General features: G+C 40.5%; 2 protein-coding genes across 3 annotated transcripts in view; one reads left to right on the forward strand and one right to left on the reverse strand.

Annotated features, from left to right (window-relative positions):
• The window catches only part of tbck (TBC1 domain containing kinase), a 63,025-nt gene extending 40,713 nt beyond the window's left edge, over positions 1–22,312 (reverse strand). The window contains exons 1-22 of one of the 2 annotated variants that reach the window (XM_082537004.1): positions 22,179–22,312; positions 21,650–21,849; positions 20,329–20,401; positions 20,017–20,131; positions 19,833–19,906; positions 19,126–19,267; positions 18,985–19,045; positions 18,826–18,887; positions 17,305–17,366; positions 17,037–17,185; positions 16,352–16,490; positions 16,153–16,252; positions 15,809–15,858; positions 15,547–15,676; positions 15,308–15,406; positions 15,171–15,233; positions 14,945–15,071; positions 14,729–14,779; positions 14,545–14,628; positions 9,532–9,617; positions 6,568–6,604; positions 1,463–1,624 (exon numbers count right to left, since the gene is read on the reverse strand). In XM_082537004.1, coding sequence (XP_082393130.1) covers positions 1,463–1,624; positions 6,568–6,604; positions 9,532–9,617; positions 14,545–14,628; positions 14,729–14,779; positions 14,945–15,071; positions 15,171–15,233; positions 15,308–15,406; positions 15,547–15,676; positions 15,809–15,858; positions 16,153–16,252; positions 16,352–16,490; positions 17,037–17,185; positions 17,305–17,366; positions 18,826–18,887; positions 18,985–19,045; positions 19,126–19,267; positions 19,833–19,906; positions 20,017–20,131; positions 20,329–20,401; positions 21,650–21,842 — 2,059 coding nt within the window. In that variant the 5' untranslated portion in view covers positions 21,843–21,849; positions 22,179–22,312. Of the gene's footprint in view, positions 1–1,462; positions 1,625–6,567; positions 6,605–9,531; positions 9,618–14,544; positions 14,629–14,728; positions 14,780–14,944; positions 15,072–15,170; positions 15,234–15,307; positions 15,407–15,546; positions 15,677–15,808; positions 15,859–16,152; positions 16,253–16,351; positions 16,491–17,036; positions 17,186–17,304; positions 17,367–18,825; positions 18,888–18,984; positions 19,046–19,125; positions 19,268–19,832; positions 19,907–20,016; positions 20,132–20,328; positions 20,402–21,649; positions 21,854–22,178 lie in introns of both variants that reach the window. The other variant, XM_082537003.1, reaches the window with a different exon arrangement.
• A 289-nt stretch (positions 22,313–22,601) lies between these two features.
• Positions 22,602–27,375, forward strand: part of aimp1a (aminoacyl tRNA synthetase complex interacting multifunctional protein 1a) — a 34,166-nt gene continuing 29,392 nt past the window's right edge. Inside the window, exon 1 of the mRNA XM_082537005.1 lies at positions 22,602–22,724. Coding sequence (XP_082393131.1) covers positions 22,723–22,724 — 2 coding nt within the window. The 5' untranslated portion in view covers positions 22,602–22,722. The remainder of the gene's footprint in view (positions 22,725–27,375) is intronic.

Here is a 27,375-nt window from a genome sequence, read left to right on the forward strand (position 1 = left end):
ACCACTAAAGTTTGTAGAAGATGGGGCTCAGTTTACAGTCAGCTCCAGTGTCCCTTTTGGACAAATTGTTCCTGTCTCTATTGTTTTTTTTTTTTAAATCCCAAAGTCATTTTGCCTTTCAGCAAGAAAAAAAAGGGCTAAGCACCATTTGGAAATATAGTTTTAAAGGAAATTGTTTGAGCTATCCCCCAGGTGAAACTTATATTCTGAAGACATGCATTAAGAATGCCGCTTGCTGACTTTATGTCACCGATACTTTGCTAAGTAATCGCTTTGTGAAAGTGAAAAGGAGCAGTAAAGTGGATGCATAATCAGAGACACTGTTAGGACTCGTCACTGTACGGCAACATGCAGTCAACGGAAACAGCAAAATCCCAAATGCACTCTGTCACTGTCTGCCCATAACACATTTATAACTCTGACCTGGAGTGAGTCTGTGAAAAGAATTGAATACATTTAACCAACATGGTTAATAAGTATGCATATCCATTAAGCCTGTATGAACAGAACAAACCCGCTTAATTCCTCCCTGATTTGTTGGCCCTCCTCCTGCTTCGTACAAGAAAGGAGTTGGAATTGCTTCTTTTGTCTGTAAAACACTGAAATCTGCAGGGATTAACAACGATACTGCAAAGTTAAAAGACTAAGTATTTGCCATCCCGACTTTTCAATATTTCCTCCTCCTATGTCTCATTCTTGCTGCTGCACTGACAATGGTGCTTAGGTGGTGTAATGAGGTATTAACGAATTTGAAATGTCTGTCCACGTGCAGGTGTATGCATTCAATTCCTAATTCTTTTGCCTTTTGTTCTTTTTTTTGCATTTCAGTAAATATGTCTGTCTCTTTGCTTTCTCAAAGAAGGAAGGGGCCTCAGGCAACATGCTACTCTCACATCGCTATCGCTGACTTTATTTGTTTGTATCTACCTGGAATTTTGCAATTGCTCATTTAATGATATCATACAAGAGATGCTAAGACAAAAAGAGTTTAAACTCTGAATGAAGATGATGTAAATGATGAAGAAGCAAACAGGCTGCGAGCAGACTAATTCCAGGGCGCAGCAATTGACTGTTCAGTAGATGCAGAGCAGAGCGCGGCAGCGCCGGGAGCACATCAAGCAGCGAGTATGTCTGTATAAGAGTGCAGAGCTGTCTGCTTTGAGGATATCATTAACTCAGACACATGAGCGCACATAAGTACTCTGAGAAACTGCCTCCTAGAAATGCACGCTTCTTTAAGATGGAAACACTTCGAGTGAGATTTTAAAAAAGGCAGAAAAAAAGTGTTTTTGTTTGACTTTTCTTTGCTTACATGAGAGATTTTAAAGCTTTTCGGGAAACTCTCATATATACTGTTTGGCTGTAGGTAATTAAGTAACACTTGTATGGAACAGAATTGTAAAGAGGGAATAGGGAAAGTCTGTGTAAATACACGGATGTGCATACCAGATGATGTTCTTACCTGGCAGGTCGGAGAAGAGCAGGATGCATTCATTGAAGCCATTAGCCAATAGGCGGTCCCTGAGTTGCTGCAATATAGCTACGCCAATACAGAATGGGAATGAGGAGTTACCCAGGAGCAATGTGTCCCACAGGTGGAAGATCTTGTGCAGTGGAAAAACATCTGTATTGTGGGTACATAAAAAAAAAAAAAAAAACACAACAAAGACAAGATTTTACAAAGTAAGTGAATATGAGAGTGCCTGAAAAGAAACATGCCTCCAGAGATGCTCAATGGGATCCTGCAAATGGGACAATACCATGTAGCATGCACACAGTGAGAAATAGATAATCAGTTTGTGTATAATGAGGATAATTTGCATGTGCACAGTGCGTTTACTTAACATGGCTTTATGGGTTTAAAACGGGGAGCTCACTAAACAAAACTGTGCACTGTCAGTGCTGCCTGGAGGGATATTTGATGTGGGGGAGGCAGTTGGAAAAATGTTTCAAGGTGGGTGTTGTTGTGGAAAAATGACAGGAAGAACATCAGGGGGCTGAGGAGCTTTAGAGCAAGAAACCTGCACAGGTTATTCCAAGCCAAATAAAACCACATCCTGATAATACGTCTCAGAGCAGTTATTATTTCAGTCACATTACTCTCAGTGTTTTAAAATTTAAGGTTTCCCTTCTGTATAGATTTATGCATGGGAACCAGCATTGTCCACCTGTTTATATCATCTCGGGGGTTTGTTAAGGTGGATACTAGGCAAGCTGACATGCGTGTGTGTGTGTGGGCAAAATGTGACTGTGGTGAGAGCTGTGAAAATGCCTCGGAGGATCTGCACCGCATTAGCAGTCAGCCGAGTTGGCCGGTGCATGTGAGTGACAGTCAGTGTGTCTGTGTGTGAATGGAAGATGACCCTCCAACCTTGTCTCATATTGGATCGGGGACATTAGCAGTCAGAAGGGCACACCTCGTGAATACTGGACTCACACACAGCCTCAGGGGGAGGATAAGGGTTAAAAGGGTCACAACTCACACTTCCCACACCAGAACTGGTATCTGTGTGTGTGGTTTTAACTGAAGATGTATCACCGAGCAAGGTGAAGGGTTCAAAAACATCAGTGGATAGTGCACATGCAGACTAATCTGGCTTCAATTAGTGTAAATTACAAGTTGTGTAATGTCTGTAACAGTCTGCACACTACCACAGCTCTAGTGTAATGATCAAAATTTATATCGACAAGGTAGCAAGTTATTAAAACAGTTGCTGTAAATGACGGTTTGCCTAGAGGGAAACAGGTTAATTGCATATCATTTAATTTTGGGCCCCTGTTAATATGATCTTTTTTCTGCGCTATACCTGCACTCAGTGAAAGGATCAAAGTGTAATGCTGCCATCCGCTGACAAACCTCATGCTGGGAGCATGCCAAATCCCCACCCCCCACAAAAATGTTTGAAAAAATGTCCCTTTAATAATAATGATGATAATAATATATATGTTTGATGCTACACCGGTAAAGGAAGCATACATATCACAACTTTTTAAATTCACTAAAACACAAAGATATCTGCCAACCACCTGCATCACTGTGAAGACTGCAACCTGCTAATTTTACACTAAAAATGATTTTTATGAACATTTTCTTTTCCTTTTAATCTAATGCTTAATATTGCTGATCTAAATATCTACATCTAGATCATCCCAAAAGGCTAATAAGACTCCAATCATTTGGCAGTAGTTCACTGGTTGATAAGTTATGCATTTCTTTTGAAGTACATCAGAAAGTGAGTTTTCACCTTCTCTGTACTTGTTGAAGTTTTACAAAAGGCCCCTTTATCATGAGGCCAACTTCAAAAACATCCAGATCAGCACTATCAAAAATTTTAAGACTATAATAACTTTCCAACCCTCTCAAAGTACAAGTTTATAAGGCCACATCTGCAGTAATATGACTTTCATATTAATTTTAAACGATCTCGGTCCAAATTAGCACTTCAGGACCCTTTTCTGAAATAATGCCCATACATACTAATGCATACAGTATAACACATCTTCGGGCATGTGTGAGCTGGTCTGAACAGAAAGTGGACGATTAGTTGCTTTGTTTTTCAGGGAAGCGCATGTAGTGACTAACAAGGGTTTGACCTTAAAGAAAGTGACTTAATCTTGTGTTTGTGTGTACAGAAGAGCCAGATGTGTTAAAAGCATTAGCAAACTATTAGCAAATAACGTTTCTTAGGTGGTGTCCTTTGCATATTTATCCATGCTTGCAGTGTATGCACAGTAAGTACACACCCTTGTCATAGTGACCAGAGGAGACAGTAGATGTCCCCAAGCTCCTCAGACATTGTTTCTGATGTTTTTGATTCTTTAGGAAGTAGGGCTGTGCGATATGACCAAAATCTCATATCCCGATATAAGAATTTTATCGTCCCGATAACGATATAAATCACAAAAATGTAACATTTTCTGTAAATTCTGTGAATCTCGGGCAGCTCGTCTTGCGGGAAGTGTTTTCAGCTGCGCGTCATGTAGCTGGAGTCGAGTGTTTTACCAGATGCATGAAACGATACATTTTTAGACACAAGTTGTAACGGCCGCCGTTTTCCTTGTGAGTATTTATTACACGGCGTGCTGCGGGGAAAAGCCTGTTCTAACGTTTGAGTCTAAGGTTTACTTTTTAGCACCTGGTGGCTCTTTTTTATTTCTCATCCGTAAATAATCTTCTCTTTCACGTGATTCCGTTTATTTTGAAAAGTCTAAACAGGATCTTGAGCTTTATTGTGAAAGGTTTATGTGGAACATAAACAAGCGGAATCGCGATGGTGTTACCGTCGTTGTTGCTAACGACAACGCATAAAAATAGGCGCTTGTCCGTCAGTAGTGTGGTTATATTAAATCGTCGGGATTTATATTAGAGAATGTTTCTGACGTTATATTGTTGTCTTTTGTTGCAGACACCAAGTGCCGAGGTCCTGCCTCAACCTCCTTCAGACCAATTGGTGAGTGACACACCCACTTCATTCTTCCAACAGGTTACACATTATTTTTTTGTATTTGGCATCAAGTATATGTGTCAGTTGGGCCTAGTGCATAAATGAAATGCACTTTAATTGTACTAAAACAATCAGTTTTAGTCGAAGTTAACCAAAACCAACATTAGCATTAGGATAAAGTAATTGTCTATACCATTTGTTAGTCCAAACTTTCCCTTAAAGCATCAGCTTGATCCTGACAAAATTTGATATTTTTGTCGTTTTACACATGTTTTTGTCAAAATAAGCTCCCGCTGATCAGTTTACATTATTTAATTTCTGGGGAAATAGATGGCTTTACATCAGTGTTGGGTTTAGAGCTTTTATTGACAACAGCAGGAGAAGTTAGAAGTCAGGAATGTGAACTCTACACGTGTTCAGTCGTCATGTCCTCATATTGTTTTAAGCTGTGAAGGACAGGAGTGTGTTTCAGTTGCCTTCCTCATGTGGTAGGCCCAACAACTCTAGTGTGTGTTACACTGTCCTCATATCGTTGGGTAGCAGAACCGTACAGTGTTAAGTGTCTATAGAATCTGGTATAAGGAAGTCAGATTCTTCTGTAATAATATTCACTGATACAAATATGATCTGTAGTTAATTAAATATAAGAGAAAGAGAGAAGTTTAAGAAATTAATATAGCCACTGCAGTGACCATCAAAACGATGAAAAAATATTGCTGTAAACAGTTTATTTTGCGACACCACGAAACAAACGATAGCGTAAAATGAAACGATAGACGTTTTTATATTGTCATCCGATATATATCGTTATATCGAACAGTCCTATTAGGGAGGTTAGATTCTTGTTGTTTTTTTTTACTCTACCACCTGCATCCTTGGTGCCCTTAAAACTGGAAGAAACTCAGAGGTAAGATGGATTATACAAAATCCAAATCCAGCCCACCAAAACAACATAGAGATACCATTAATAAATATAGAAGAGTTTTTTTTAAAAAAGCATCATGCTCTCCTCAAGGTTCTCTTGAGGGAGGCAAGCATGCCGATAATTGTTAATGCATTTTTTATCATTTTTCAAATCCATATTCATTAAAGGATTTTTATTTTTATCATCCTGGAGTCGAGCGCCTGGGATTGATTTTGTTTGCCACATCCTACCCGTGTTCTACCACATACTGTATTCTTTCCTCTGTCTCATATCACCTCTAAAATATTTTCAAGGCCTTCATGTACAAATGTATTATTGATCGCTTTAAATTCATGCACTCTAATCAATACTTTTCCAAACAGTCGTCACTCTAACTGGCTATTTTATCTTTATTTCATGAAATACTTCAAGCAAAGCTGGATGTTTATTTAGCAAGTTTGTATTCTTTACACAGACAGGCAGAATTGCAGTTGTAACTTCAGATCGTTAGTATGGATTTTATACATTCTGGGCAATTACTTTATTATTTATTCCGACGTTCTATTTCATTATTAAATGACTTTACTCTGTGCAGGCTGAAAAAAATGTACTCAAGTAAATCAGGTCCTTTCTCTGGCAGATTTTATAGATTCACTGCAAACCCAGCTCAGCAAAACAACTGCACCTGAACTGTGAGCTGTCATATTTCATGTTATAAATTACTAAGTAATAACTGAACTCCCCTCATGTGAGATGAAATTGAAAGTTCTGAATAAAGCCAGCAGTGGTTGATAGTTTTCATCAGAATATGTGTTTTTTGTTCTTTTCTCCCTTTGAATACAACACACATTTGAGCAGCTGATTTATCTTGTTGGTCACAAGTTGGATTTTTTACTATTTATCCGGATAAATACAAAATTTAAAAAAAAAAAGAAGAAGCTGTGCCGGTCAACATCTCAGCTGATGCCGGACTGAGCGACTCTGTTCTTTCCCTACAGGACTGGAATTAATTAGCAGCGATAGTAAAGGTCACCATGACCAAAATAAATTTAAAAAAAACCTACAGAACTCGAAATTTGAGCCAATGACCTTTTCAGTCCTTTTTATTTGCACTCAGACGAAAAGCTGACTTCAAATATCCTGTGAAAGTTTTTGATTACACTCAGTGCCACATCAAGCCAGGGCATTGTGGGTGAAAAAAAAAAAAAGAGTACTTACGTGTAAACATTGTTAGGAACCAGGGAATAGCATAAAGCTGTGCGGAAAAAGAAAAGAGAAAAAAGATGATGACATAAGCATAACTTATACATTGGGGAAAATAATAATATGATCCCCTCCTGAATTTTTAAGTTTGCTCACACACACATGGTAATAAACAGTCTTTAAGTTTTATGGTAGTTTCATTTTAATGGAGAGAGACAGAATGTCAACTAAAAATCCAGAAATAACACATAACAGCATGAATTTTGGCTGCCACAGGTTGTGTGCCCATATTGCACACAGATTACAATCGATTGATCGATTATTCAATTATAGATAAGTTGTTATATGTAAGTACACCTGTCCAAACAATTCATTTCGTGGGTAAGACCAAAGAACTGTCAAAGGACGTCAGGGACAAGACTGTGAACCTGCACAAAGACCATCAGAAAAAAGCTTGGAGAGAAGCTGACAAATGCTGGTCCAATTATTCAGAAATGGAAGAAATTTAAATGATTTACAGAAGACTTGGGAGAATAGGGCTGGGACCAGATGAAACCAAAATCGAGCTCTTTTGCATCAACTCATCCTGACTTGCTGGGAGGAAGAAAAATGCTGAGTATGACCCAAAAAACACAATCCCCACGGTCAAACACAGAGGTAGAAACATTACTCTTGGACTTTTTTCTGCTAAGTTTACAGGATGACATCACCACACTGAGGGGCCAAAGGACAGGGCCATCTACTGTACCATAAAAAGAAAAGGCAAAAAAGAAAAGCTGAAGCTTTGAGCTGCCAAGCAGCAAGTAAGAAAAGGATTTAGAGAGTCTCTGTAAAGAGGGGTGGGCTAGAATCTCTCCTGAGATGTGTGCAAACCTGGTGACCAGCTAAAAGAAACGTCTGACCACTGAGCTTGCCAACAAGGGATTCTCCTCCAGTTGCTATGTTCTGCTTGGGGATAAAATACTTATTTGACTCTCATTCAATTAAAATGAAACTAGCACAAAAATTTAAGACTGTTCATTTCTTTGGAAGAGAGCAAACTTACCAATTCAGCAGGGGATCACATACAGCATTCATGTGTGCGTAGTATTCAACACATCAACTCAAAATAACACGCTAAGACTCAATCTCTGAGAAAAGCAGCACACATGGCTGTGAATCTCCACAGCTAAGAAACCGTAACAGCAATAAAGAGCAAACTGCTGACTTTGGTTATAAGTCGACGGGAAAAACGCTAACAATGAAAATGAATCTCAATATACTGATCTTGTCATTTGTCATTCGTCCTTTCTTTCTCTCTTATTTACTCTCTGCACTTCCCTGGGAGGAAAAGCATAAAATTGAAATGAAATAAGGCACACACACACACACACACACACACACACACACACACACACACACACACACACAACGCCATTAACCAACTGTTCTAGCAACTGCCAATTGCTGGCCACTGTCACCAAGGCTTTGTAAATTTCAGCGGCAAAAGCTCTGGAGCAGCAACAGCGGAGTTATCTCAGCCAGTTTACTGATTGCTAATTGCGAGGGAGCTGGTGACTGTTCAGTGGACCTCTTGTGTGCCTAAGTGTGACGAGACGGCCACTGCACTCAGAGTCTCATCCTCAGCCGCAACAGCCCAGCAGCAGGACTGCGAGTACAGCCAGATTGGATTAGCGTAGGTGTAAATGGCAGACTCAGGAGAGGCGATGTAGCCAAAATTGAAAGTGGCCCTGAATTAAACCACTGGCAACATGCAATTTGACTCTGCTGGAGCGGAGTCCAGGAACTCTGCAGCATTTCCAAAGATTACTTGTGGTTTCTGCATGTTTGCACAACATTTTTGGTTTTTTCTTTCTTTCTGAAAGACAAAGTGTGTTGAACTAGCCATGTTCCGGTTTGCATGTATGAGAAATCCATTCATACTGCAGTGACATTCGGCCTTTTAGTGCAGACGGATTTACTGCCTGAGTAAAACAACAGCTCAGAGTGTGCTCTGCAGTTCACAAAGGGAAAAGGGATTTATTATATATAAAGTCTGATTACTGGGACTGAAATCAAGCATGAAAGCTGTATCAACAAAGAGTGTTCCAGTATTGCCCTGGCCTAACAACAAAAGCAAGCATACAAAGTCCCCTTTGAAATGGTAGTACTGTACATGCTCTAAATGACAACCCAGAATGATAAGCAGTTTTTGGAAGGCCCAAGTTTGAACAATGAAGGCGCAAAAGACTAAAATAATTACAACAGGGCATCTGTTTAGCATAAAAACATGTTTAAACAGCCAAAAAAAAAAAAAGCAAAATCACCTGCAGGCTACATTTTTTTCTCCATACACTTTCATATTCTGACAATCAACAAGCACAGTTTGGTGCTTCACTTGCTCCATTTTACAGCTGCAATATCAGACACTGAGGAAATAGAGACTTAAATCCCTGACTCCTCTGTGATAAAGACCCCACTTTTCATCGGGTAACGTCTCAGAGGCCGGGCTGTGGATGACACACATTCATCAGCACACAAACTGAAACCCTGGAGAGACGGTGGAGACTTTAACCTTGTCACTGTCTGAGCAGAGCCGTAAGAAGGAAAGCAAAGGGCGAGGAGAGGTGGCGCAAAGTAAGAGAAATAAGGTAAGCCTGACAGAGGACAATCATTAAGTGTGCCTTGCAGACATTAGCCGCTGTATAAATCATTACCAGCGGACTATGGGGAAAACTTGACCCTGGCCACAAATTCTGGAAACGGGGATGTGGAACAAAAAATGTCATTGACTATGAAAAGATATACGTAACAATCTATGGATGGTCATTTTCTTTGTCCCCTGGCAATGAGACACTAAGAATATTTTTGTACTATTTTTGACTTGCCATTAAATATACATTTGCAATAACAAAAAAATGTTAATAACCAGGCATGTCCTACACTGCTGACTTTTATTTTCATCACTCTGCCAGAACACTTGCACTCTTGGTAACTTACATCTGGGATGAAGCCAATCTCATTTAGATGGTTGCTTAGCTCTGGGTCATGGAAGGCAATCATTTGAGAGAAGACAGTCAAGTACTCTGAAAAAGAGGCAAAAGGTCCATAAAGAGTGTACTGAGTAGTTTGAGTGTTCAGGCGTGAAGAACAGTAGGTCTGACCAAACAAAGCTCTATAGTAACCAGTAGAAAATACAACCAACAGTGTTGAGCCACCTCTCGTTTCTTTATAGTTTGCAAGAAAAATTAAACATAGGTGCAGCAATTTATTGAAACATATGCAAACATAAATGAAATAAAGTATATAAGGTGATTTTTTACAATTTTAATGAGCTTGAAAGTCAATATTCCCTTCAATAGGCAAGGCAAGTTTATTTATATAGCACAATTCAACAACAAGGTGATTCAAAGTGCTTTACAGAGACATTAAAAAAACGAAAACAATAAAAAGCATGATTTAAAATTGATTAAAAAAAACAGTAGATAAAATCAGAACAGTAGATAAAATATAAGTTTTGAAATTTAAGCTTAAAAGTGTGGATTTGGTGCTTTATTCAAATGCAGCTGAGAATAGGTGAGTCTTCAACCTGGATTTAAATAAACTGAGTGTTTCAGCTGATCTGAGGCTTTCTGGGAGTTTGTTCCAGATATAAGGAGCATAAAAGCTGAATGCAGCTTCTCTGTGTCTGGTTCTGACTCTGGGAACTGATAAAAAACCAGATCCAGATGACCTGAGGGATCTGGAAGGTTCATACTGGGTCAGGAGGTCACTGATGTATTTTGGTCCTACACCATTCACCAGTGGGAGCATGTAAATGTTAAACAGAAGGGGTCCCAAGATGGAACCTTGTGGTTCTGTCTAAAACCTGACTGGAAGGCGTCATAGCAGTTATTAGGTAATAGCCTCCCCACAGTCAAAATCTCAACATTACTGAAGCAGTGTGGGCTCATCTTGACAAAGAAGAGAAGAAAAGGCAGCCAACATCCAAAGAAGAGCTTTGAAATGTCCTTCAAGAAGACTGGAGAACTATTCCCAACGACTACTTACATAGAATAGAATAGAATAGAATAAAATTCAACTTTATTGTCATTGCACATGCACAGGTACAGGGCAACGAAATGCAGTTTGCATCCATCCAGAAGTGCTTTAGTGATATAGATATATTACAATATATATTAGCAATAATATAGATATGTAAGTATATTACAGAAATGGGTCTATTATGGTATGTTATAATGTACACGGTATGAAGTATGTTGTGAATATTCTATAACTATAAGTATGTACAGGCTGTAGTGAGTACAAGCTATGTACAGGATATGAACAGGATATAAATATGAAAAACTATACAGAATATGAAATAAATAACTTTACAGAAATCTGAGATATAGAGTTATACAGAAATGGGAACTATGCAAGTTGTAAACAGTTGTAGGGTTAAAAATTATCGTATGTACAGAATGATTATTTACAGAGCTATACAGTAGTGCAGTTAAGATAAGTGAGATATGTGGATAATTTCTACAGAGGCTATATAAAGTGCTAGTGGTTGTGAGTGGTGGTTCAGTTCATTTTATTATTGTGTGTTTGAGGGTACAGTTGTCCATTGTGGGTGTGTGTATGTTCAGTCCATGTGTTAACGTGGGTCAGATGTCAGGAGGCAGAGTTCAGGAGTCTGACAACTGTGGGGAAGAAGCTGTTCCGGTACCTGGTGGTCTTAGTCCGGAGGCTCCTGTAGCGCCTCCCAGAGGGCAGGAGGGTGAAGAGTCCATGTGATGGGTGACTGGGGTCCCTGATGATTTTACCAGCCCTTTTCAGACACCGCTTCCTGTAGATGTTTCATGACCCTCTGCAACGCCTTCCGGTCCGAGGCAGAGCAGTTCCTGTACCAGACTGTTATACAGTTGGTCAGGATGCTCTCGATGGTGCAACGATAGAAGTTCACCAGGATGTCTGAGGACAGGTGGTTCTTCCTCAGAGTCCTCAAGAAGAAGAGGCGCTGGTGAGCCTTCTTGACCAGCTTGGAGCAGTTGGTCGTCCAGGTGAGATCCTCGGAGATGTGGACTCCCAGAAACTTGAAGCTGCTCACACGCTTAATGTGGATGGGTGGATGTGGGTCAGCATTCCTCCTGTAGTCCACGATGAGCTCCTTGGTCTTCTCGGTGTTAAGCAGCAGGTTGTTTGTGTCGCACCACTCAGCCAGACGATCCACCTCCGCCCTGTAGGCGGCCTCATCGTTGTCACTGATGAGGCCAATCACCGCGGTGTCATATGCAAACTTAATGATGGTGTTGGAACCATCAGCCGGTCTGCAGTCGTGGGTGAAGAGGGAGTAGAGGAAACGGCTCATCACACAGCCTTGTGGTACACCGGTGTTCATCGTGATTGTAGATGAGCAGCGGTTATCCAGCCGGACATGTTGGGGGCGGTTGGTCAGGAAGTCCAGTAACCATTTGCAGATGAGGGAACTGATGCCCAGGTCTGTCAGTTTCCTGATGAGTTGTGAGGGGTGGATTGTATTGAATGCTGAACTGAAGTCTATAAACAGCATTCTGGCGTAGGTGTTGTTGTTGTCCAGGTGTGAGAGGACAGAGTGCAGTGCGATGGAGACTGCATCCTCTGTGCTCCTGTTCTGGCGGTATGCGAATTGGTGGGGGTCCAGGGTGGGGGGGAGACAGGATTTGAAGTGTGCTAGGACCAGCTGCTCTAAGCACTTAGTGATGATGGGGGTGAGTGCTACTGGGCGGTAGTCATCGAGGCAAGATGGGTTGGAGTTTTTGGGTATCGGGACGATGGAGGTGGATTTGAAGCAGGCCGGTACCACAGCGTGGGCCAAGGACAGGTTGAATATGTCTGTCAGCACTCCTGCAAGCTCCCCAGAACACGCTCTGAGAACACGCCCGGGGATGCCATCAGGACCTGCAGCCTTGTGGACATTGATCCTGCTCAGCACCGCTCCTACATCGGTGGGGGAGAGAGTCAGAGGTTGGTGGTCTGGCGTCACGTCTGCTTTGGTTGTGGTTGTGGGGTTCCCTCGCTCAAAACGAGCATAAAAGTTGTTGAGCTCGTTGAGGAAGGAGACATCAGAGGATGCGGGGGAGGGTTTAGTGGTCCTGTAGTCTGAGATGGTCTGGAGTCCTTGCCACATGCGTCGGGGGTTGGAGTTGGAGAAGTGTTCTTCTACCTTCTTTTTGTAATGGTGTTTGGCTTTTTTGATGCCCTTCTTTAGATTAGCCCTGGCTGTACTGTAGGCGTGTGCATCTCCTGACCTAAAGGTGGTGTTGCGGGCCTTCAGGAGGAGACGAACATCCCGGTTCATCCAAGGCTTCTGGTTGGGGTACATGGTGATACATCATGGAGAAGCTCACGGCTCTCCAATGGGAGATTGAGAGGCCAGTGTTGGACTGTTAGAACAGCTTTGAAATTCATATGAGCTGTTCGCACTAAAGTAAAAAGCACCATCACTTCATGCGGATACCCTTTCGGCGCCAGCTGCGGTCGCAAGGCTGCAGCCGAACAAAAACACATGCTGTCCTCCCAGGAGCCCAGCATGAGTAGAGGTCTCTTTTTTTCCCTCTTGTACTTTCCCATTGTAGTGTATATTTCAGTGTTTTTTTCTGTAACGCTACCGAAACCACATCGAAAGGAGCCAGCTGAGGTGGTTCGGGCATCTGACAAGGATGCCCCCTGGGCGCCTCCTGGGTGAGGTGTTCCAGGCATGTCCCACCGGGAGGAGGCCCCGGGGCAGACCCAGGACACGCTGGAGAGATTATATCTCTCGGCTGGCCTGGGAACGCCTTGGTATTCCCCCGGATAAGCTGGAGGAGGTGGCTGGGGAGAGGGAGGTCTGGGCCTCTTTGCTTAGGCTGCTGCCCCCGCGACCCGGCCCCGGACAAAGCGGATGAAGATGGATGGATGGATGGCTACCGATCTCCGACCTGTATCCTCATCTGATGTCTGTGTTGTGTGTGTAAGGTCGGAGGGGGGGGTCCTATTTCACTGCAGGGCAACCGGCACGTGGCAAATAAAGCCTTGATTGATTGATTGATTGATTGAAATGTAAAGCAATCAGACTAAGAGAGTTCAGGCTGTGCTGAAGAATAAAGGTGGTCATACCAAATGTTGACTATTGACTCAGTTTTTTCCTTATATACTGCATTGCTATGTATATTTGTACATGTTTCAATAAACTGCTGAACCTATTTCTCTTTTTTCAAGCAAAATATAAAGAAATGAGGGGTGGTGCAGTATTGTTCATCAAAGAAAAACATACACAAACGTGACTCAGAAAAGCTTGAGTGTAGTAATTCCATCAAGTGAATCAGTTTTATTGAAATTTAGTCAACTCTTATGTGTTACCCACATGTTGCTCGTACTCTCCTGATCCACTTTTCAGCCTTTCTCAACCTCAGTACATAGTGAATGTAAACTCATGCTGCACAAAGCTGTGCAAGCCCCATTTCTTCACACAGTTCATCTACAAAGGAGCTCTGACCAGAAAGATAAACATTAGACAGCTCTCTCCAGGGCATCTAGCAGGGGAAGAAATGATAATAGTCACATTCCCCATGGAGTTCAAGAGGTGTATGGTGCAGCTGTTTATCAGTCACGTACGAATTGCCTGTGACATTTCTCTGCAGGCACTTGCAGTTTCATTTGTTTCCCTATCTCTAAATGATGCGACTCAGCTGCAAACTCCATTAAGAAAGACTGAAATTAGTTTTCAGAGCTTAGAAGCAACATGGAGCCAAAATTTAATCAACATTGAGCTGACGGGCTGATGCTCAGTGCCAGCCGATGATAATTTGCTTTTGAACTTAACTGAATGCTCAGACAACGTTTAATGCTTATTACTTAACTTGCAGTTGACTACATATGATAACCGGTAGAAATGACAACAAGTAATAAAATAATATGGAACAGCATCTGCTCGAAGAATGAAAACTGAATATTTCATTAGTGCGTAAGTAACTCTCTGAGTTGTGCGAAGATTACTCAAGTATAGCTTACCTTGGATCACATGAGAGTTGTCCTTCAGAAAAAAGTTGTACAAGTACTTGGGGATGAAGGCAGACATGCAGGCATATGCCAAAGCTGGGAAGAGAATCAGATAAAAATGAAAGTATGAAAAGTATGAAAATAAAATGGAGATAAAATACTAGTTAGCTACTTGAGTTCACATTAAAAGTCTTGCCTTCATTGTTGAAATTCAGATATAGAAAGGGGGCACAAAGCGAATCCAAACCTGAAGTGAAAATCAAGTCAGAACAGCTCATGATCTTCACACAAATTCAACTGTAGGGTCAAGAAATTTAACAAGGAATTTGAAAAGTGTGGCATGACCACCACCTAGTGTCTATTTATGTACAGTACAATAATAAATAGTGCGAGTTACAAGAGAATGACTGACCCTGCCAGTAGACCAGGTCAGGGTGAGACACCACCCACGCTTTCAACACACGTCTGAACTTGATGTGGCCCTGGGGAGATGACAGCAGCTCATCATATTGGTGGCACCGTGGGATGTCCACTTCAATCTGTAAGCATGTGCACGAAAAGACAAAAGAGATTGAATGAAGTTAGATTAAATCCACTTGTATACATGGCGTAACATGCATTTTTAAACAGCTGTGTACCTGTCTGTCAGTTGGTATGGGAGTATCCTTGTCTATACCTTCATATTTAGCTTGAATGTCACCCTGTGCAAAAGAAGGAGAGTAAGCGGTACCACAAACAAATATAAAAATGCAACTTTTCATGATTTATTTTGTACCTCAATGCCCAGCAAGCCAGCCCACGCCAGCCCTCGTACAAGTGGGGGAATGTCCACTCTGGCTTCTTTCCACACTAGGGTCTTCTTGTACGGGTAGGCCTAAAGTCAAAGCAATGCATCATTGAGTCCCAGTCTAACAATAACACGTTTAAACAACAAATACTACAAATACAGGACAGAAACTGAGGAAATGCTTTTGCATGCTGAGTGCTGCATATGAATTTGTATGGAGCCCTGACCTTGAGCAATCTGTCAAAGAGGATGATGCGGATGAGCTGGTACTCGGTGTCTCTTTCACGGATGATGAGTGGCAGCGTGACGGCGGCCGACAGTTCATTGCTGCTGTTGGACTGGGGCAAACTCGACTGTCTGGAGGAGGGAGAAATAAGCAGAGGGGGGGGTATGACATTTCTCAAGCTAAAATAAATGATGAAGTAAGGTGTAAAATACTAAAGGGGAGGAGAGGATGACAAGAGCAACTTCAAGATTGAGAGCACTTACTCGTCTTCGAGGAGAGGGTAATAGGCTTCTCTGGCTACATCTTTCAACCTCTGGGGGAAAAAAAGACCACTTATGGTAAAAACAGTAACAGAAGTTTATAGTTTCTATAAATATCTAGTCTCTATAGTAATTTATAGTTTCTATTGCAAGTGCAATTTTACTGCAGTTGCAATACAGCAAGGCAACATTAAAAGATTTTGTCAACTAATAAAAACACACTTATTAATACAGAAGTACGAGTGGCATAATGACTGCAGTTGTTTTCAGTATATCAAAGGAAGCCCAGAAGGCTGCAGATAGTGCAGGAGTGTTCATAAAGAAATGTACACATTTTACGGTCTTACATTTCTGAGTTGGCACAGAGACAGCGTCACTGTCGTGTCATCGAGCAAGAAACTCCGATCCCTGCCCTGGCCAAACGTCTCCCCATCCTCCAAGACGAAACTGAAAAGGAGATGCAATCAAGATGCAGACAGGCTCAAAATTTAAATAAAAACTGCCAACCGCTCAGTCTTTTGTGTTTGTGCATATGTTGTTTTATACTTGGGCAGTGTGGAGATCGGTGGTTTGGACTGAATGATTTCCTGGTTGGTGAGCTCCTTTTCTAGGTCTCCACCTGCCAGACACCACAGATGATAAACCTCATCTATGGCCCGCTCCGACAGGTAATCCTCATCGTCGTCTAATAGCACACACACAAACATATACACACACACAAAAAGAGTAAAAACCCAACAGGCACAGGTGGCTCTACAACATATGAAAATAAATGGTGAAAGTAGTGACTGTTTGAAAAGGAAATGACACTAATAAAGTCTTTTTTTTTATTATTTCATCTGGCCTGCAACAAATAAAATAAACAGCGTAAATCTAAGGAAATCGCTTCCAGAACTAGAAAGCAGGAAAAAACAAAACTTTCTCATTTCTACTGTCAAGATGTTCTCGACAGTGGAAAGCTGTTGGCGTGGTGAAGAGAAAAGAGAGTTTGGAATTAAATACAGGACTGTATGGTATGTGAAAAGGAGGATAAAACAATGCTACGACTTTATTAGTAAAGGAACACTTAATTAAAGCAATTTCTGGATAATCTGTTCTGCTTTAAGAGTGTTTTTAAGGTTTTTAATCAAAGGAAAGTAGTTCGACATATGGTTTGTGTATGTCCGACGTTGTTGTGTGTTTCAGTGTCTGTGTAAGTCTGCATATTTGTTTGTGTGTAAGTGGGTAAGACCTTTGCAAAGGTCACTGATGTCGTCTGGGAGCACCAGATGTGCACAGCGCAGGGATGAGGAGAACAGGCTGACAGGCTTCTGGAAGGGTGTGTAGTGGCAGGAGATGCTATTAAAAACAGGGTCTTGCAGTAGTTCTGCAGGGGTTGGCCTATATTATGTATAAAAGTCAAAAGACATGATTATCATGACACCAAAAAAGATTTTCTTTTTAACTTAATGTCTAATGACCTGCAATAGGATATGAAATCCAACAGAAACTGGATTTACCTTTTAGATGGAAGAAAGGTCAAGCACTTCCTTAATAACTCAAGAACACTGTCAGGCAGCTCCTGTAAATATTATACAAATATGATCAACGCTGTCATAAATGGAACAGACACACCGCATTGATGCTTCCCAATAAGAGTCAAGAAATATTAGTGAGCATTTGCACAGTTGTTTAAGAGTGTCCATCGCCAAGACAACCTGGTTAACCTAGCAGTGTTTTCCATGGTGGAAGAAACCAGAACTCCAGGATAATGACGTGTACAAGCACTGAGAGAACATGCAAACTTCACATAAAAGGGCCCTGGCCATATTGAAACTGCTTCCCAACTTACATTATGTCACATTTTCAAATATAATAATGCATGAAATCTCTTTCTGTTTCTTTGTTTCTTTGTCCATAAACTCCTAAAAATCCATAAAATCTACTACCCTTTCAAAAAAACTTTTTGTGACATTAAGTACAAGCCAAACAAAACCGTAGCATGAGCATGTACTAGTTACAAAACTTCTAGGGATTTGCATGTAACAGACAGTGCTTAAATAAGCCACAGAGTGTGCAGAAGACGTCAATAATGACATCTGCAGAAAAGACCATTGCTGCTAACTTTCCCTCAATTCAGGATTTGTACAAATCCAGAATCAGGAAACGAACAGGCAATATCACTGCAGACCCATCACACCCCACACAAAACCTGTTCTAACGCCCCTCCTCTGGTAGGCGCTACAGAGCACTGTACGACTAAACAAGCAGACAAACACAGTATCTTTCCACAGTCCGTCACTCTGATGAACACTTAGAATGGTCACATAGTGTCCGTACATAAACATCCACCATACCTGCTGCTGGATGAAAGCATACTGTATATACTGTTTTTGTTTGTCTTTTATATCCATTCATCATCATACATACCTATATAAGATATTTTTGTTTGAATCACAAACTCCACCATTTATGTAAAAAATATTCAATAATTATTTGAGTGAAATCAACCACCCAAACAACTAAAATAATTTAGGTGAGTAAACAACAATATTTTTAGACTGAATATATGTACAATCTGGTTCGTGCTGTTTTGATTTCAGAACCTACATTTAGGTATCCAATTAGCATGAAGATCAAAGACATCAAAACACAGCCAACCTAGAGATAAATGTAGGTTTTACACGTGACTATAATACTGTGATGATAAATCCAACTTTAATGACTCTGTATTTTTATCAGAAAACAAAAACCTAACTGCCCATCGTCACAACATTTGTCTGCATGATTCATAAGTAGGCTTATTCACGTCGTACTCAGATCACGCCTATATTTAAACTTCTCTTTGATTTCATCTGCAAACGCTGAAAGTATATCTTGAATAGTTGTGACTTTAATGTGTTGACAAAATCTGGCCATAGACAGACAGAAAGCATTCAAAATGTCTTTTATGGAGTTTATGTTATAGTAGGTTTCACACACACACATACAGACAACACCAGCTATGACATTGCTGCCGGTCAAACAGACATTAGGTTTACCTTAATGGTATCCAAGCAACCATGTTCCTCAGCAAGGACAGTGACAATGTCATCCATGCAACCTAAGGAGGACAAACAACATCGCCACTTAAGCCTAAACGAGACTAGAGGCACAATTTTTTCTGTGCTCTGAATAACCCAGATGACCTTTGTACTCACCCAGGGTTAAAATGAATTTCAGCCTCTCGCTTATATCAATATTCTGCAGGAGTCTTCTGCCCTGCAATTGATTCGATTTTAAGATGGAATTTCTAAACAAAAATCCAAAATCTTGCATGAATGTTTATTAAGAATTCTTACCGCACACAATTCAAAGAGCAAAATGCCGAGCGACCAGACATCAGACTTTGGTCCCGAGGGCAGAGGAGCTTCATCACGGGAAGGGTCACTGGGGTGGAAGGAGCCCTGAGCGATCACCTCTGGAGCAAGGTATGATGGGTACCTGAGGCAAAAATGACAGAGCAGATAAGTATTGCACTTTTATAAGCCTCAGAATAAGACAAATTATAAACAGCAAGTTAATTAAGGCTTTAAACCCCACAGGGAATTTGCTGAATTTCTGTTTTATATCTAATGATGACATCTTCTTTATTACTCTATGTAAAGTGTTGTTATTGTTCTTGTTAATAAATGATGTCCAAACAGCTGTTCCTCAAAGCGAAAGCTGTTTGTCAGTTACATTTATTGAACTTTCAACACCAAATGTTTCATGAAAGTCACAGGAATGTGCCATTATTTCTCTTCTCAGTCTGCAAAAGGATATTACACAGATACTTGGTAGAACATGAAGACCTTTGGATTGTGATCAAAGCCCAAAGATCTGTTACAGTTCCTTAATCAGGATGCCCTAAAAGCTGGTTTCTGTGAAAAAGGATATGAGCCAATTATGCATCATTTTTACGGTCAATTGCCTGTTTTTTGTTGAGTAACAGAAACCAGATATGCGTGAAGACTTGACCCTTTACACTGAGCTAACTGAAGGAAAAAAAGAGAAGAAAAGGACATACCCAATGGGAAAATCCACATCTGCCCCGTGATCAGTCATGTGATAAAGGCCGAACTTTGCCAGCTTGACGTTCCCCTGCAAAGACAAGCTCGACATTAGAGTGCAAGACCTTTTTTTCCAATTTCTTTAAAACTAGACAGTAACTCAGGCTAGCGTAAACCTGATGACTTTGATAGAAACAGTACCTTGCAGTCCATGAGGACATTGTTTGGGCCGAGGGCTCGGTGCACCAAACCATTTTTGTTCATAAACTCCAGGCCTTCAAGAACCTCATAGGCTATTTGCAGCACCTTTTCTGCACTAGCACAAACAGAAACCTTTTTTATTGTTAATGCGCTGAAAAGTGTACATCACATGAAAAACCTTATGAACAATAAGGTTTAAAGGGAACTGTTCAAAAGTGAAAGTAAAGAAAGGTAAAATAACAATGAATCATTCACATCAGTCACATTCACATTTTTTGTGTATTGCTGTCTGGTTAGTTTTGGTCGTTTTACCTGGGTGCGTTTTCTGGTTTTTGGAAAATGCTTAAACAGTTCTCATAGTGTTCAGCAACAACGATCAGCCGTTCTGAAGAGCAAGAAAAAAAAGATAATGATTATTAAAACCAGCAATAGGGTCACTATTGATAATACACCTGGACTAATTCTCAGACTAATGTAACTAATTCTGGACTAATGTAACTGTAACTTCGGTCGTTGCTGTGCTTTTTGGAAGTCGAATTTCCCAGAGGAACCCACCCGAGGGATTAATAAAGTTCTATCTTATCTTATCTTATCTTAATTCGAAATCTAGCAAGAAGGATAAAAGGTTGAGATGCAAATACAATCAAGACTTTTGCTGTCGGAAAGGCAAATTTCAGAAAGAAAAACAAAAAACTTCTGGATTTGTATTTTCCAAATGTTCACAACCATTATGTAAGGATGGTGTTTGAAGGACTCCTTAATGACATACTATGTAGTACATGTCATGTTTCCCACTTGTAAATACATAGATATACATTCAGTGGCCACTTTGTTAGGTACAACTAATTAGAAAAATCACATAGCAGCAAATCAACACATTTAAGCATGTAGAGTCAAGCCAATCTACTGAAGTTCAAACTGAGCGTCAGAATGGGGTAGAAAGGTGACCTCAGTGACTTTGAACATGACAATGGTTGTTGGTGCCAGATGGGCTGGTTTGAGTGAGTGGCAATTCTCTGGGAGAAAATTCTTTGTTGATGTCAGAAGTCAGAGAAGAAAACTCTAATAACGACTTGGAGCATCGCTGAATACGCAACATGTGGAACCTTGAAGCAGATGGGCTTACAGCAGCAGAAAACACCAGGTGCTAATCCTGTCAGCAAAGAACAGGAAACAGGCTACAGTTTGCACAGGATAAGCAAAACTGGAAACAAGAAAACTGGAAAAACGCTGCCTGATCTGATGAGTCTCAACCTTCAGATGGCAGGCTCAAAATCTGACATAAACAACATGAAAGCATAGATCCATCCTGCCTTGTATCAACAGTTCTGCCTGGCTGGTGTATTGGTGGTGGTGTGGGTAATATTTCCTTGGCACACTTTGAACCCCTTTGCTTACAGCAGAGTCATGTGCTTTATAGGTATTCCCAAAATTCATAAATCATAGCAAACATGTATCCAACACAAGCGTGTCATTAAACATGTTATGTGTCACCACTTTAGTAAGTTCTGTACTGAAAGCCCAAATTAATAGCTTCAATTTAGATAAGTTGTTTAAGTGCTTAATATGAAATGTGATGACAGGTTACACATTTTTATTTTAGCACTACAAGAGACAAGACAGAAAGCCATACCGTGCTTCCCTCTGGAAATGTCCACATACTGGCAGAGTCTGGGGTGAGTGATGGTTTTGAGAATCTGGAAACGTCCCAGGATTTTGATGGAGTTGGGAGTCAGAGGGAGTCCATTGCTTCCACAGACATCATGTGGAAGAGCTGAGGCAAAGAAGGTAAAGGCTCCTAGCTGGGCGTCTTTAAGGGAGCGCATTGTGCCACTGGCTTGAAAAACAGATAAAGGGAAACAGCAAGGGGAAATTATGCGTAAAACATGAATGAAAGAAACATTAATCAATACGGTGATGTGGTATATTATCCAACTTCACCCTTAATGTAATTCAACACAAAACTGAGGTAAAGCCCATGATTGGAGCAAAAGGGTTAACACTGACTTTGTTATTGCAACACACTTACACCAGTTAGTTAACAGAAATATCGTTTCGGAAGCAAAAGACAGAGTGCGAGAGGGCAACGATGCTACTGAATGTATGAAGTTATGAAAATAGCTGTTATGTCAGATGTGGAGCCGTCGTTTAGTATGCATTACCTCAAAAAATGCGTCCTCTCTAAAGACGAAGCTGCATAACCATGTAAACGAGTAACCTGAAATTATTATTGAAATGAATTATTTTTCCTGTTTCTGCGACGCGATGAAAACAGCTGAGCGAACGTGATCGACGACGTTTATTTCGTGCGACGAGGGGGGGGCGCACAGAAAATACTTTGCACGAGCGAGACAACGGTGTTAAAATTTCATCAATGAAAAAAAAAGACAGAAAAGTCACTGAAGAGTAGTTTTATATGTACTTTTCCTGTTTGTGGTCTATTTTTTTTAATCTGTTAATTATACACAGGCAATTGCCGAGACAACTTTAAGGCTTCCCTAATGTCCGAGCCATAGAACATATGGCTAGCGACAGCAAACGGCTAACTGCACCTGCTTCCTATCCGTATGCTGCTGCGATCTACACAGTGGGGCCTGAACTGGCGAATCTGCGGCTGCCTGTTTGCTAGCTCCGTTAGCAAGGAGGGATAGCAGCTGTCACGCTCCCCAGTTGAAATCGTGCTGGGTTTGCTGCCGCTCAGAGTTCATGTAAGTTTAAAAAGGCTCTGTGCTATATTTTCTGTTTCAACCCACCATTGTTGTATTTTTTATTGTCAATGATGTCTAACCCGCGCTTATACTAAGTAGCTTAACTACACGAGAGCTAGCCTAAAGTGGAGTTTATTCCCAAGTTGGTCGAGAAAACTGTATTGTAGCTTACCTCCTAACTGATGCAACGTTAGCTCATGTTAAGCGCACAATAGTGAGCTGTCACGAATACACAGTTAATCCAAATATAGGAATAAACACACCAAAGTGTTTTAACATTTTCATTTTGTTGTAATGCTGGTGACCTTTACTGTTCTAACACGGCAGCCATGGTTTTATTTTCATTATTTTACCTTTTTCTTAAATCTGTAAAGTGAATTTAACTTTATATACACACACATACATACATACATACATACATACATACATACATACAAATAGTGGGATTAAAAAAATCTTCACAATAAGAAAAATAATTTTTGAGTTATCATATTAAACCCTTAAATGTATGGGGCATAGAGCTGGGCGATATGAGATTTTTTCATATCACGATATGTTTTTTTCATTTCAGGCGATAACGATATCTATCACGATATAAGCCAAATAACTATATTTGTAAGATTTAAATGTGCCGTTGCTCACAAGTAAAATGTGAAATAATCAGCAGCTTGTTTTTATTTAAATATTTATTTCCCATAATAAGTTCAACAGGGTAGATGTACTTAAGGAACATGAGACTTTTTCAGATAGATAAAGGCAAATATTGCAAACTACACAAAAGGCAGCCGCTAAAGCGTTTAAGTTTCAAAATAGAACAAACGAAACAGACTAAATTGTCAATTCCACTTAGAAACAAAATATTAATTCTAAAAATAAATCTTAGTTTGTTTTACAGAAGAACAGACAAAACTGACTAACTTTTGTCAATATCCAATAAACTGAGAACTAAAAGGAAATTCTCAATCTCTCCTTGTTGTATAGCTGAGCTTTTCAAACAGTTTTAACAGTTACTTTAGTCTGACAAAAGCCGAATGACGAATTAGCGCTTCCAGTCAGAGACTGAGGCTACGTCCACACGTACACGGGTATTTTTGAAAACGGAGATTTTCCGTTTTCGTTTTAAAAAAATAATCCCGTCCACACATAAAGGCAGAAATGAAGGAAAACGCTGCTATGAACATGCCAAAGCAGCAGGTGGCGCTAGATTCCTAACCGTGCAGAAATGTTGGCCAATCAGAAGTCTAGAAGCCTCGGTCTGAAAAAGTAAACAAAGCTGGGGCATAGAAGCAGAACAGAGTCGTATGTGTGGACGGACAGTAACTGTGTGTATATGTAAGCATTTAAACACTGCAGAGAGTACAATTAACAGTAACAGTATTGTAGAAGTTAATTTCACCGAAACAATAACGTGGCGCACAGTGTGACGCATGCACCAGTTTATTGTATTTCCAGACTTGCTTTCGGCACAATTTACAGTGCACGCTACTCTGTTTTTTGTCAGACTTGAAATAGCCGAAATACCTTCACACTACGGAACTTCTATGGCTCTTCCGTTCGACAATCTCTCCGGCGTTGGAACCATCATCTGTTTTCTCTTCGGTCACGCTCGGTTGATTTTTCTAGTCGGCACACTCATTTCCTCCATTATGCGCTGGCTCCATTACCCGCTGGCTGCTTCCCAAACAAACACAAGTGCGGCTTGGCACTTGTGCTGTACTTAACAAGTCACGCGACGTGACGCTGCGGCTGTGATTGGTTCGGCTCTGCGCTACTTAATTTGGATTGGCTGACTTTTTTTTTTTTTTTTTTTTTAAGAGGACAAGAGCGGCGAGGTCTATCACGATAGCTTAATTTCTCTATCGAGTAAAAGTTATATCGCGATACATATCGTTATCGTTCTATCGCCCAGCTCTAATGGGGCATTTGAGATATATGGGACTTTTGAAATTCAGATCATTGCTTGTATTACATCGTTATTTTCTGTAGCATATTAATAGTAACAAAACCAAAGCAATACAGGATTAGTTTATGATCATGTTACAATGTAATGGTCTTGATTTTGATTGGTTTTGTAATTCTTGAATATTAATGTGAGCTAAATTTACTCTTAGCCTATCACAGTTTGCCGGCCTTTATCATACCCATGCTTAGACAACTGCTGCAGGATAACTGTCATTGTTCACATACTTTCATGCATACTTTTCTTTTATGTGAAAGGTTTAAAATGTGCATCTGTGAATGTTCTCGAGGGCAAATTTAACACATTGTTGTAGTCATGAAACTGGGGTATTACAGCAAATACATTTATCACCTGATGTACGCTGGCCCAAAGACACATTTTCCCCAGAATTTAAGCCATTTAGTCAATTAAGAATTGGAAAGTCTAGAACCCCCATATGTTTTCTGTTATTATTCATATTCATTTGTCTCTGGGCTAGCCACTGGGAATTAAGCTGGCAGAAATCTTTGTTACGTGCTCAGCTCAGTGGGACCCCAACGCGCATGCTCTATGAGCCAAAATTGCAGAAATGTGGAGAACATCTGGGTACCTCATGGAGGAAGCTTGGATGCCTTTTTGGATCACTGAGCAACTTTTATTCAAGTTTAAGAACCGTGAACTGTGTTGTCTCTGGTATCCAGTTCTCATTTAGGCCTGTATGATACAGAAAAATATCTTATAACTATCATTTTTTTCATATCAGTTGTATATTAATGTGTAAATATGTAAAATTTAACAAACTTTTAAATATAAACAAAAGAAAACATAACAAAAGACATATTCACTCTGTTGTAGTCCACTTTGTCTCCCACAAAGGATTGCAGTAGTGTCCCACTGAAGTGGGAAGTGAGGCTCATGCATGGATCAGATATGTGACTTTACCATTTAACTACAAATTTGATGTGGTAGTGAAGTATGACACCATTGTCTCTCTACACTCTATGTACAGCTGGGAAAGTGTCGCTTGAGAGAGATGTTATGTCCATGAATTTGGACGTTGGATGGGTCAGTTAGCTGCTTAAATCTGATGTTTTTAAATATCCTTACTGACATCATGTCTTGTCATGGCGTTATCTGCCTTTGTGGGAGCATGGTTTTGACACAGTTTGCAGTGCACCCAGTTCTGCTTCTTTTTCAGACTTTTAATGGCCAAAATATCTCCACACTATCAAGTTACTTTGACATTTTAGCCATGTCGTCTTGCTTTGAACCTCTGGCTGTGTCCATTGGGTTGTCACTCGAGTTTTCCTTAATGTTATCTCCCTCATGCTTAATTTATGGTGCTGCGATTATGTCCGTTTGTGTACATATTTTCTTACGGAAAGCCAGTAGAGAAGGGCTTTCAACCAATGCAAATGTGCTCAGTGCCGTCAATTGAATGCTGAGTGGTTGACAAGTCTGCAGGAACAGGCGAGGGAGTGACACTGTCTAAGACAGCACGAAAACTAAAGACAGTGGCTGGAGTGGACACTTTTCATTGTCTTTAACACTCTGTTTGTCTTCAACTCTGGCTCAAGGACCAACAACACGAACAAGAGTAGGCTATAGACTAGTTGTGCCACATATTTTCGACACTGCACCATTTGACAACAGATGCTCTCTGCAGGTAGATGAACAGCCCGTAGCTGTATACGGACTGCCAACGTAGTAACACTGCTGGACCATAATTTCTTTTTCACACTCCTAACATACTGGTGTGCACGACTCCAGTAGCCTAAACATTAGTACATGTGCTGCTGCGAGGAGCTTCTCCTAATATGACATCGCTCTAACTCTATTCCAGCCACACCATTGCTGTTCTCACTGGCATTGGCTTTTTGTGTTGTCTGTCAAATTATAGAATGAGTTCTGTTGACTATTTATTGACCATGTCCCATATTGCTATTGAAAAAAGTTATTTCACAATTTTCTATTTTTATCCTTTTATCGCTTAGGCCTGTTCAACTTAATACATCCATGGTGGAAATACAGCCTAATCAGATGACACCAGGGAACATGATGCACTCACAATATATAGACGAGCTCCATTATATCTTTTCTAACAATGTGATTGTCAGTGTCCAGAGAAGCAGTTCTGTGCCAGAATGTTTCTAGTGGTGCAAAAGTTTATCTTTAAACTTTTCTGCGAATGTTGCTCCAACTTGTGATGCACTGATGCATCGTGAAATGTAGTGTTAGGGCATTTGCAATGTCAGAAGAGCAGTTTTGGGTGACTCTGGTTTCTAAGTTAGTTTTAAAAAAGTCGCTTAAAGTAGCTTAAAGTTGGAGCGCTTTTGTGTTACTTCTGCCAGCCTAGATTGGTATGGCATACTTTTTTTTTTTTTTCAAGATAACTTTAACCGTTTCCACACATAAACAGCAACTCGTAAATTTATCATTTTTTTTATTTCCACTGCTTAGAGCAATGGTCTGTGAGAAGACAAATGTCCACATTGGTTTGCTCTGCCCTTCCAGCTGCAGTGCATGGAGAATTTACATTACTGTGGACATCATATCTTAGCCATGCCACAATAAAAGCCACTTAGTGTACTCCTAGTGCCAGTCCCAAGCTCAGATAATTGGAAAGGGTTGAGTCAGGAAGGGGTGATAAAGGGCACCATTAGAAATGAGCGTTAGACCTCTAACTCTAAGAAATTGCAGGGCAGCAGAAAG

The sequence above is a fragment of the Aulonocara stuartgranti genome, assembly GCF_965226115.1.
Source record: "Aulonocara stuartgranti genome assembly, chromosome: 6".
NCBI lineage: Eukaryota > Metazoa > Chordata > Actinopteri > Cichliformes > Cichlidae > Aulonocara > Aulonocara stuartgranti.